Below are 12,540 nucleotides of genomic sequence, written 5' to 3'. Positions count from 1 at the left end.
CTGCCCCCCAGTATAGGATAGACAGGTAGCTGCCCCCCAGTATAGGTTAGATAGGTAGCTGCCCCCCAGTATAGGATAGATAGGTAGCTGGCCCCCAGTATAGGTTAGATTAGGTAGCTGCCCCCCAGTATAGGATAGATAGGTAGCTGCCCCCAGTACAGGTTAGATAGGTAGCTGCCCCCCAGTATAGGATAGACAGGTAGCTGCCCCCCAGTACAGGTTAGATAGGTAGCTGCCCCCCAGTATAGGATAGATAGGTAGCTGCCCCCAGTACAGGTTAGATAGGTAGCTGCCCCCCAGTATAGGATAGACAGGTAGCTTCCCCCCAGTACAGGTTAGATTAGGTAGGTGCCCCCCAGTATAGGATAGATAGGTAGCTTGCCCAGTATAGGTTAAGTAGGTAGGTGCCACCTCATAATGGCGGAGGGGGGAGCCAGAGCCGCGGTGAGGGCAGCCCGACCTCTCCCTCCCTCTCCCCGGGCCGCCCTCCATGCTCCCCCCTCGGACTGCAGGCAGCAGAGTTAGCGCGCAGGGAAGCGCTGCTGTACACAGCTGTTACTCACCTCCCTGGATCCGATCGCTGCTCCCGCCCTGCTGGTCTCCTCTCTGCCTAGCCGGCTGATACACACGCGGCTGCTTCCTGTGTAAACAGGACGCAGCGTGTGTAATGTATCAGCAGCGGCTACATTGCAGAGAGGCGACCAGCAGGGCGGGAGCGGCGATCGGATCCAGGGAGGTGAGTAACAACTGTGTACAGCAGCGCTTCCCTGCGCGCTAACTCTGCTGCCTGCAGTCCGAGGGGGGAGCATGGAGAGCGGCCCGGGGAGAGGGAGGGAGAGGTCGGGCTGCCCTCACCGCGGCTCCGGCTCCCCCTCTATCACAGCGCCCTCCCTTCCTCTGCGCCCAGGGCAGCGGCACGGGCCGCACGGCCCTAGAAATGGCCCTGAAAAGAGCCCATACCAGCATTCCTGGTTCCTCAGGGGTGGGTCAGTACCCCGAGGGGGCAGGGCCACAGAATGTATCAGTGGTGGTGTGTGTTCTGTGGGCAGGGCTGTAAGTTCCTGTCAGCTGATTGGTGCAGGCCGGTTGACAGATATGTGTATTCCTCCTCCAGGCCGCGCCCTTCTGAGGCTGACTGATGATCGACTGCAGAGGATGGGCATTCACCAGGAGAGATTGCGCAGGATCGTGCTGGTGGAGATTCTAGAGCTGAGACTACAACAAGAACTACAGCAACTGCTGTTCATCACCGAGGGTGAGTGTCACCGAGGGGAAGAGAGAGCCACCTGGGGGGAAGAGAGCGTCACCTGGGGAAGAGAGAGCCACGGGGAGAGAGAGAGCGTCACTGTGTCAAAAACCTGTGCGGTTCTTGCCTTTTTCATGATTGCTAACTGTAACGATTGGTGTCAGCAAGAACAGATTTTCTGATTATTGGTGATCTGCAGTATCAGCAATAATACAGATGTTATACCTGATTATGTAGTGATCTGCAGAATCACCAATAATGCGAGTATAGCGAGACACAGGACAGCCAGATGTAAAGATAGGTGTTTGGTGCAACAGTAATACAGATAGAGATACCAACTCCCCCAGAGGAGCTAGTAGAGGGAGATATCTCTATAGAACACCGGGATCAGCACTCCAGCAAGCCGGAGATGCAGATGAACTAGTAATCAGTCCACCCGAGGAGCGGGTGGTGCACAGTAAGACAACGTATACTGATCACCCGTGGAGCGGGTGATTCAGACTGTACTGCAGCAGGTGATCACCTGAGGGGCAGGAGATCAAGACTGTACTGCAACTCCTAATCACCTGAGGAGCAGATGACTAAGACTGTACTGCAGCTGCTGGTCACCTGAGGAGCAGGTGATTAAGACTGTACTGCAGCTACTGGTCACCTGAGGAGCAGGTGATTCAGACTGTACTGCAGCTACTGGTCACCTGTGGAGCAGGTGATTCAGACTGTACTGCAGCTACTGGTCACCTGAGGAGCAGGTGATTCAGCTGTACAGAGAATCCCTCACCAGGGACTAGGCTCACTGGTGAGGGCAGGAGAGTCAGACAAGCAGATTCGGCAACAAACGGACAGATACGGTACAAAGACAGAAGGCTAAATCGGAGTAGTGTTCAGGCTGAGTCGGCAACAGGATCAGATAGGCAGAAGCACAGAATTAGTAGGCAGAAGAGTAGTCAAGGCTAGCAGAAGGTCATAACAAATAATACAATTCAATTAGTACTTTAGCTATCAACAGAATCTGACTAAGTGTGGATCCCCAGCTCCAGCTGGTTCTAGCACACTTTGGGATCTGACTAAGGCCTGAGTGCTAACACGTAGCATTCGCAACAGCAGATGAGGAGCTACTGACAGGCATGTCCTATATATACTGAGGGCGCCCCACAGCGCCGCCCCAGTCACTCAGCCAATCAGGAGCACTGCTGGAGTCAGCTGACCGGCCGATCAGCTGACTCCCCTTCTATTCGCATAAAGGTCCTGTCGCCTGGCGCACGGCGCGTAGCCCTCAGTCTATGTGCAACTGAGGGACCAGGCAAAACTCCAACATGTAATTGCGCGGCGGAGGCCGCCGGCTGAGACGCGGAGACAGCCGCCATGCCACTCACCGCTGCGGCGGCATCTCCACTATCCATTACACTAACTCAGTAAAGGACCAGCCCTTAAAGCGTTGCTATCATATAAATCCGGCATAGCGGGGTCTGAACCCTCTATAACAGTAATTATAGATTGACGGTATACCTTGAAATGAATCAGAGCACTCAGTATATGATTTTATATAAAAATTGTATTTGCTTATCATACAGCATATATACAAAATATGAACAGTTCCAAGTAGTGTTTCCTTCTAACAGTATTCCATCTTATCAAGGCTTTATAGCTAAGTGATCATCAATCTTCAAAAAAGAATATAACAGTTGTGTTATGTAGAATAGGATCAAAAGTAGTCTAATCTGTATCAATAGCTGTGTATCTAGTAGCTGTGTAAAACTTGTAGTAATCTTCTTAAAGAAATAGCATAAAAAATAGCTTCTAAAAAACTTCTTGCTAACATCTTAACAAAACTTAATGCTGAAAAATGAATAAAGTAAATCACCAGAATATAAGCATATTACCCCTTCTCTGTCATCTCTTCAGCATCTAGCACCACGTGTGGGAAGGTAGCTTCTGCCTCATGTGTCTTCTCAGGAGATTGTTGGGCTTCTGCAAACTATGAGCTTTCAGCTCCTACTTTTATAGGGATAGGAAGCAATATGGCTGCCTAATCTGGAATTTCCCTGAATCCCAGACTCTGATTGGCTAAAGCTTCCATGCGTAGCTCGCTATCTTTGACATTTAAAATACCCATAACACTTTTTTGTTTTGAATACCTTAATCATAATATTATTGTTTATAAATTCCTTAATTATCTTAACTGTGAGAATTAACGTAGTAGGTTTGCAATGTTTACACATTCTAATCAGGTCATTTCTGACGCAGTTAATTAAAAATGGACGTCACCAGCCATCTTGTCTGCTGGCTGCCCCAGACATTAAAGCCGCATCTATACGCGTAGATGCGGCCGCGATGTGGCTTATCAATCGAGCCGCTGATGCGGCTCGATTGATAAGATCTGACAGGACGGATCTTGCTTCCGCCGATTCCCTGCTCGCTCCCCGCGAGGGGACAATGGCAGGGAATCGAGCGGAAGATAAGCGGCGCCGGCGGGGACGAGCGGGGAATCGAATCCTGCGCGCGAGCGGGGACGCGGCGGGCACGTGCGGGGACGCGGAAGAGGCGATCCGGCGGCTAATCGAGCCGCCGGATGGCCGCTGCATCTACCCGTGTAGATGCGGCTTAAGACTAAACAATGTCATTCATGACGCATTTCTGATAATATCCCCTTCTGCTAATTAGTTTTTGGAATGTCTCTGTACTTTCCCAGGTCAGGTTGACACTATAAAACTGTACACAGACCTGTAAGATCCTTCAGCAATTTAAGGGTTATTGAAACATACAGGGCTTCTAATATACTCATTTAAATATAAAGCTTATTATCTAATTATTCTTAAAACAATTAATCATATAAGAAATAATTGCATATTAAATCTTAAAAATATAAAATCATGTTCTATATATTTGCCTTTCTTATGAATAAATATAATAACTTCAACCGGCAGAGGTCACTATCTCATCATAAATAACTAGCAGTATTATTTGTCCTAAATACGGGACAATACAAAAACCTTGGAACTTATTATTAACATTCCAAAGAACAATTATAGTCTAAACAACTTTGTGAAAAACAGCTCATGTATTTTGAAACTTTCACTGCAGAATCTAGCTTTTTAACTGTATTTCAAAGTATTAAATTCTATTATATAGGGTTTAACAATAACTATTTATTTCTTTAGAAGGACTGAATTGATCATTAATATTTAGATTAATAATATCTATGTGTAAGAATTAAGAAACTGTGCATATATAATTATTGCAGTAATGTGAGTTTTAAACCAGCATTCTGTCTTACACATACTGCGCAGTCTAACCTTGACATTAACAAATAATGTTTTGGTTTCTTGTAACCAGTATGTCAATTATCTGCCACCTTACAAGTTAAAATAATCTTATAAGCTTTACAGCCTGGAATATGCTGAGATGTCACAGAGCAATATATTAAAAAAGTAACCCAACTTTACAGTTTACAATGAAATTTTGCATAGAACATTAAAACTTAAAACACACATGACAGCTTTTCCTGCATAAATAAAACCGCTAGAATTCTGACAACTGGGGTGGGGGAGTGTCACCGAGGGGAAGGGAGAGCCATCCGGGGGGAGGGGGGGAACATCGATGGGGAAGGGGGGGGGGAAGAGTGCCACCCGGGGGAGAGAGCGGCAGTGGGGGGGGGGGAGGTAGAGTGCCATTGGGTAGGGGAAAGCATCACTGGGGGGTGGAGACAGTGTCACTGAGGGGAAGAGAGCGCCACCCAGGGGGGGAAGGGAGGGGAGCGTCACTGGGGAAGGGAGGGAAGAGTGCTACCTGGGGGGAGAGAGCGGCAGTGGGGGGGAGGTAGAGCGCCATTGGGTAGGGGAAAGCATCACTGGGGGGTGGAGACAGTGTCACTGAGGGGAAGAGAACGCCACCCAGGGGGGGAAGGGAGGGGAGCGTCACTGGGGAAGGGAGGGAAGAGTGCTACCTGGGGGAGAGAGCGGCAGTGGGGGGGAGTTAGAGCGCCATTGGGTAGGGGAAAGCATCACTGGGGGGTGGAGACAGTGTCACCGAGGGGAAGAGAGCGCCACCCGGGGGAGAGAGTGTCACGGGGGGGGGGGGGGGTGTAGAGCATCATTGGGTAGTGGAGAGCATCACTGGGGGGTGGTGAGAGCGTCACTGGGGTGGAGCCTCCCTGGGGGGGGGAGAGCGTCACCCAAGGGAACAGAGAGCGCCACTCAGGGCTGATCAGTAGGGTACTCTGCTCTCTGACCAGTAAATGTTTTGTCCACCTCTCGTTACAGAATGATGGTGACCTATCACAGGAAAGGCTGGAACATGAGCGATGCCTCGGTTTTAGCGTGCTCTATAGAGTGGAGGATGATGGGTAACCACTGATGGCTTGATGCCAGCCCAGCTTATGGAGAACAGAATATGGTGCCAGACCAATCGGTGAAGTATAGAGTCTGTTACCAGCCCAATGTGGTGCCAGTCTGGTCTATAGAGTACAAAGTCTGGTATCAGTGGAGGATATGGAGTGGGTCCTCTCACTTCTCATGACCAAGCATGGCAGAGGCCCGTCTCACATGGTAAATGCCAGAAGGGATGATTTGTGTACTGCCTGCTGCCATGGCACTGGTGTTCAGCTACACATGGGTCATGTGAGATCACAGCAATGAGGGATGGACCAGTAATGACTTTCGTGGTGGTGCGTAAGTGAACACACTTTCAGCGAGAACTGTTTGTACTTCATGTCGGACACTCTGCCGTGTATCTCCAGAAGAAGGTCCACCTCCAGCTCTCTTCCAGCAATCTTCAGTCATCTGCTCTGGCCTGGACACCTCCGAGTATCACATTACTTGTAAGGAAATCAGTACAGGTTGTAGCAGGACCCCTGAGGTTCTGCAGAGTCCTCCAGCATTGGAGAGCCTTCATGAATCAGACTCTACGGGACACAGCTGGACCTCCAGAGCTGATGGACGGTCACTCATCATGTCTAGCTTCTCCGTCTCTTGCTATAAGAAGGATAATTTATTAATGTTGTCCATTATAGATGCCATGCATACCAGGACATGTACGTTAGTTGCTGTTGTAGGTTGAGAGCTTGCAGAAGGAGTGGAGTGTTTGGAACCCTGGGAGATATTCTCCTTGTCTTCAATAAAGAAAACTCATAATATTGGCCTGTGTCTCTCTACTTTGTTATAACATCAAAACCAACAGACCTTGATTTGGGTAATAGTGTTAATGACTATCAGTACATGGTTTATTGCAAACTTTACAAACGTTTATACAGAAGGATGCCAGGACAATGTCCATAAAAGCAAGTTCCTTTATTGTGGGCATATCCAAAAATCACCACATCATACAGCTGACATGTTTCGGGCCAACTGGTCCTTTATTATAGCTGCTGCAGAATGACACAAAGTTAACCTATATACCCTCCTCCTATGGAGGTCCTCGGAGGAGCTCACAATCTAATCCTACCATAGTCATATCCTAATGTCCTACCATAGTATTATTATGTATTTATATAGCACTGACATCTTCTGCAGCACATTACAGAGTACTTAGTCATGTCACTGACTGTCCTCAGAGGAGCTCACACTCTAATCCTACCATAGTCATAGTCTAATGTCCTACCATATTATTATTATGTATTTATATAGCACTGACATCTCCTGCAGCACTTTACAGGGTACATAGTCATGTCACTGACTGTCCTCAGAGGAGCTCACAATCTACTCCTACTATAGTCATAGTCTAATGTCCTACCATATTATTATTATTATTATGTATTTATATAGCACTGACATCTTCTGCAGCACTTTACAGAGTACATAGACATGTCACTGACTGTCCTCAGAGGAGCTCACACTCTAATCCTACCATAGTCATAGTCTTATGTCCTACCATATTATTATTATGTATTTATATAGCACTGACATCTCCTGCAGCACTTTACAGAGTGCATAGTCATGTCACTGACTGTCCTCAGAGGAGCTCACACTCTAATCCTACCATAGTCATAGTCTAATGTCCTACCATATTATTATTATGTATTTATATAGCACTGACATCTCCTGCAGCACTGTACAGAGTGCATAGTCATGTCACTGACTGTCCTCAGAGGAGCTCACACTCTAAGCCTACCATAGTCATAGTCTAATGTCCTACCATATTATTATTATGTACTTATATAGCACTGACATCTTCTGCAGCACTGTACAGAGTACATAGTCATGTCACTGACTGTCCTCAGAGGAGCTCACACTCTAATCCTACCATAGTCATAGTCTAATGTCCTACCATATTATTATTATGTATTTATATAGTGCTGACATCTCCTGCAGCACTGTACAGAGTACATAGTCATGTCACTGACTGTCCTCAGAGCTCACAATCTAATCCTACCATAGTCATAGTGTAATGTCCTACCATATTATTATTATGTATTTATATAGCACTGACCTCTTCTGCAGCACATTACAGAGTACATAGTCATGTCACTGACTGTCCTCAGAGGAGCTCACACTCTAATCCTACCATAGTCATAGTCTAATGTCCTACCATATTATTATTATGTATTTATATAGCACTGACATCTTCTGCAGCACATTACAGAGTACATAGTTATGTCACTGACTGTCCTCAGAGGAGCTCACACTCTAATCCTACCATAGTCATAGTCTAATGTCCTACCATATTATTATTATGTATTTATATAGCACTGACATCTTCTGCAGCACATTACAGAGTACATAGTCATGTCACTGACTGTCCTCAGAGGAGCTCACACTCTAATCCTACCATAGTCATAGACTAATGTCCTACCATATTATTATTATGTATTTATATAGCACTGACCTCTTCTGCAGCACATTACAGAGTACATAGTCATGTCACTGACTGTCCCCAGAGGAGCTCACAATCTAACCCTACCATAGTCATAGTCTAATGTCCTACCATATTATTATTATGTATTTATATAGCACTGACATCTCCTGCAGCACATTACAGAGTACATAGTCATGTCACTGACTGTCCTCAGAGGAGCTCACACTCTAATCCTACCATAGTCATAGTGTAATGTCCTACCATATTATTATTATGTATTTATATAGCACTGACATCTCCTGCAGCCTATTACAGAGTACATAGTCATGTCACTGACTGTCCTCAGAGGAGCTCACACTCTAATCCTACCATAGTCATAGTCTAATGTCCTACCATATTATTATTATGTATTTATATAGCACTGACATCTTCTGCAGCACATTACAGAGTACATAGTCATGTCACTAACTGTCCTCAGAGGAGCTCACACTCTAATCCTACCATAGTCATAGTCTAATGTCCTACCATATTATTATTATGTATTTATATAGCACTGACATCTTCTGCAGCACATTACAGAGTACATAGTCATGTCACTGACTGTCCTCAGAGGAGCTCACACTCTAATCCTACCATAGTCATAGTGTAATGTCCTACCATATTATTATTATGTATTTATATAGCACTGACATCTCCTGCAGCACATTACAGAGTACATAGTCATGTCACTGACTGTCCTCAGAGGAGCTCACACTCTAATCCTACCATAGTCATAGTCTAATGTCCTACCATATTATTATTATGTATTTATATAGCACATTACAGAGTACATAGTTATGTCACTGACTGTCCTCAGAGGAGCTCACACTCACATTACAGAGTACATAGTCATGTCACTGTCTAATGTCCTACCATATTCATATAACTCACCTGACTTCCGCGTTCCGGGTGCTGGAGTGCTGCATCACCGTTGCCACTGTGGTTCCTGATTAGCGGAAGCAGAGTGGGCGGCATTGAAGGCGGAGACCTGTGACACGTGACGATGACGCAGCGCTCCAGTGCCTAACACAGGAGTTAGGTGAGTGATTCCCTGCCCGCTGCACCTGCCTGCCGCCCGCATATCTGGAGGGGGAGAGCGTGGAAGGAGGGAACACAGAGCGGGGGGGGTGCACCACGCCCCTCGGCGCCCAATGGAGGGAACGCCCCTGGGTTATTTGACTGTAATGACAGATCGTGCTGCCCGGAGGCTGCCTTCCACACTGAGTATGGCGCATGCTGGTTCCGGGGCTGGAGGTGTAATGACAGATTGTGCCGCCTGGAGGCTGCCTTCCACACTGAGTATGACGCATGCTGGTTCCGGGGCTGGAGGTGTAATGACAGATCGTGCTGCCCGGAGGCTGCCATCCACACTGAGTATGGCGCATGCTGGTTCCGGGGCTGGAGGTGTAATGACAGATTGTGCTGCCCGGAGGCTGCCTTCCATACTGAGTATGGCACATGCTGGTTCCGGGGCTGGAGGTGTAATGACAGATTGTGCCACCCGGAGGCTGCCTTCCATACTGAGTATGGCGCATGCTGGTTCCGGGGCTGGAGGTGTAATGACAGATTGTGCCGCCCGGAGGCTGCCTTCCACACTGAGTATGGCGCATGCTGGTTTCGGGGCTGGAGGTGTAATGACAGATTGTGCCACCCGGAGGCTGCCTTCCACACTGAGTATGGCGCATGCTGGTTCCGGGGCTGGAGGTGTAATGACAGATTGTGCTGCCTGAAGGCTGCCTTCCACACTGAGTATGGCGCATGCTGGTTCCGGGGCTGGAGGTGTAATGACAGATCGTGCTGCCCGGAGGCTGCCATCCACACTGAGTATGGCGCATGCTGGTTCCGGGGCTGGAGGTGTAATGACAGATCGTGCTGCCCTGAGGCTGCCATCCACACTGAGTATGGCGCATGCTGGTTCCGGGGCTGGAGGTGTAATGACAGATTGTGCTGCCCGGAGGCTGCCTTCCACACTGAGTATGGAGCATGCTGGTTCCGGGGCTGGAGGTGTAATGACAGATCGTGCTGCCCGGAGGCTGCCTTCCACACTGAGTATGGCGCATGCTGGTTCCGGGGCTGGAGGTGTAATGACAGATCGTGCTGCCCGGAGGCTGCCATCCACACTGAGTATGGCGCATGCTGGTTCCGGGGCTGGAGGTGTAATGACAGATCGTGCTGCCCTGAGGCTGCCATCCACACTGAGTATGGCGCATGCTGGTTCCGGGGCTGGAGGTGTAATGACAGATTGTGCTGCCTGAAGGCTGCCTTCCACACTGAGTATGGTGCATGCTGGTTCCGGGGCTGGAGGTGTAATGACAGATTGTGCCGCCTGGAGGCTGCCTTCCACACTGAGTATGACGCATGCTGGTTCCGGGGCTGGAGGTGTAATGACAGATCGTGCTGCCCGGAGGCTGCCTTCCACACTGAGTATGGCGCATGCTGGTTCCGGGGCTGGAGGTGTAATGACAGATCGTGCTGCCCGGAGGCTGCCTTCCACACTGAGTATGGCGCATGCTGGTTCCGGGGCTGGAGGTGTAATGACAGATCGTGCTGCCCGGAGGCTGCCTTCCATACTGAGTATGGCGCATGCTGGTTTCGGGGCTGGAGGTGTAATTACAGATCGTGCTGCCCGGAGGCTGCCTTCCACACTGAGTATGGCGCATGCTGGTTCCGGGGCTGGAGGTGTAATGACAGATTGTGCCACCCGGAGGCTGCCTTCCACACTGAGTATGGCGCATGCTGGTTCCGGGGCTGGAGGTGTAATGACAGATTGTGCTGCCTGGAGGCTGCCTTACATACATACTGAGTATGGCGCATGCTGGTTCCGGGGCTGGAGGTGTAATGACAGATTGTGCCGCCCGGAGGTTGCCTTCCACACTGAGTATGGCGCATGCTGGTTTCGGGGCTGGAGGTGTTATGACAGATTGTGCTGCCCGGAGGCTGCCTTCCACACTGAGTATGGCGCATGCTGGTTCCGGGGCTGGAGGTGTAATGACAGATTGTGCTGCCCGGAGGCTGCCTTCCACACTGAGTATGGAGCATGCTGGTTCCGGGGCTGGAGGTGTAATGACAGATCGTGCTGCCCGGAGGCTGCCTTCCACACTCAGTATGACGCATGCTGGTTCCGGGGCTGGAGGTGTAATGACAGATTGTGCCGCCTGGAGGCAGCCTTCCACACTGAGTATGACGCATGCTGGTTCCGGGGCTGGAGGTGTAATGACAGATCGTGCTGCCCGGAGGCTGCCTTCCATACTGAGTATGGCGCATGCTGGTTTCGGGGCTGGAGGTGTAATGACAGATTGTGCCACCCGGAGGCTGCCTTCCACACTGAGTATGGCGCATGCTGGTTCCGGGGCTGGAGGTGTAATGACAGATTGTGCCGCCCGGAGGTTGCCTTCCACACTGAGTATGGCGCATGCTGGTTTCGGGGCTGGAGGTGTTATGACAGATTGTGCTGCCCGGAGGCTGCCTTCCACACTGAGTATGGCGCATGCTGGTTCCAGGGCTGGAGATGTAATGACAGATTGTGCTGCCCGGAGGCTGCCTTCCACACTGAGTATGGTGCATGCTGGTTCCGGGGCTGGAGGTGTAATGACAGATTGTGCCGCCTGGAGGCTGCCTTCCACACTGAGTATGACGCATGCTGGTTCCGGGGCTGGAGGTGTAATGACAGATCGTGCTGCCCGGAGGCTGCCTTCCACACTGAGTATGACGCATGCTGGTTTCCGGGGCTGGAGGTGTAATGACAGATCGTGCTGCCCGGAGGCTGCCTTCCACACTGAGTATGACGCATGCTGGTTCCGGGGCTGGAGGTGTAATGACAGATCGTGCTGCCCGGAGGCTGCCATCCACACTGAGTATGACACATGCTGGTTCCGGGGCTGGAGGTGTAATGACAGATTGTGCCACCCGGAGGCTGCCTTCCACACTGAGTATGGCGCATGCTGGTTCCGGGGCTGGAGGTGTAATGACAGATTGTGCTGCCTGGAGGCTGCCTTCCACACTGAGTATGACGCATGCTGGTTCCGGGGCTGGAGGTGTAATGACAGATTGTGCTGCCCGGAGGCTGCCATCCACACTGAGTATGGCGCATGCTGGTTTCGGGACTGGAGGTGTAATTACAGATCGTGCTGCCCGGAGGCTGCCTTCCACACTGAGTATGGCGCATGCTGGTTCCGGGGCTGGAGGTGTAATGACAGATCGTGCTGCCCGGAGGCTGCCATCCACACTGAGTATGGAGCATGCTGGTTCCGGGGCTGGAGGTGTAATGACAGATCGTGCTGCCCGGAGGCTGCCTTCCACACTCAGTATGACGCATGCTGGTTCCGGGGCTGGAGGTGTAATGACAGATTGTGCCGCCTGGAGGCTGCCTTCCACACTGAGTATGACGCATGCTGGTTCCGGGGCTGGAGGTGTAATGACAGATCGTGCTGCCCGGAGGCTGCCTTCCACACTGAGTATGGCGCATG

General features: G+C 49.9%; 1 protein-coding gene across 2 annotated transcripts in view; it reads left to right on the top strand.

The window, feature by feature from the left end:
- LOC137570287 (sterile alpha motif domain-containing protein 12-like) overlaps positions 1 to 6,377 on the top strand; it is a 20,879-nt gene extending 14,502 nt beyond the window's left edge. For both annotated transcript variants that reach the window (XM_068278917.1, XM_068278916.1), the window contains exons 4-5: positions 1,115 to 1,255; positions 5,506 to 6,377. In XM_068278917.1, the coding sequence (XP_068135018.1) occupies positions 1,115 to 1,255; positions 5,506 to 5,510 (146 nt within the window). In that variant the 3' untranslated portion in view covers positions 5,511 to 6,377. The remainder of the gene's footprint in view (positions 1 to 1,114; positions 1,256 to 5,505) is intronic.
- Positions 6,378 to 12,540: the final 6,163 nt, after the last annotated feature.

Source organism: Hyperolius riggenbachi, chromosome 4, assembly GCF_040937935.1.
Source record: "Hyperolius riggenbachi isolate aHypRig1 chromosome 4, aHypRig1.pri, whole genome shotgun sequence".
In the NCBI taxonomy this organism is placed as follows: domain Eukaryota; kingdom Metazoa; phylum Chordata; class Amphibia; order Anura; family Hyperoliidae; genus Hyperolius; species Hyperolius riggenbachi.
The sequence above is the reverse complement of the archived record's forward strand: the minus strand, read 5'-3'. Positions and strand labels throughout refer to the sequence as shown.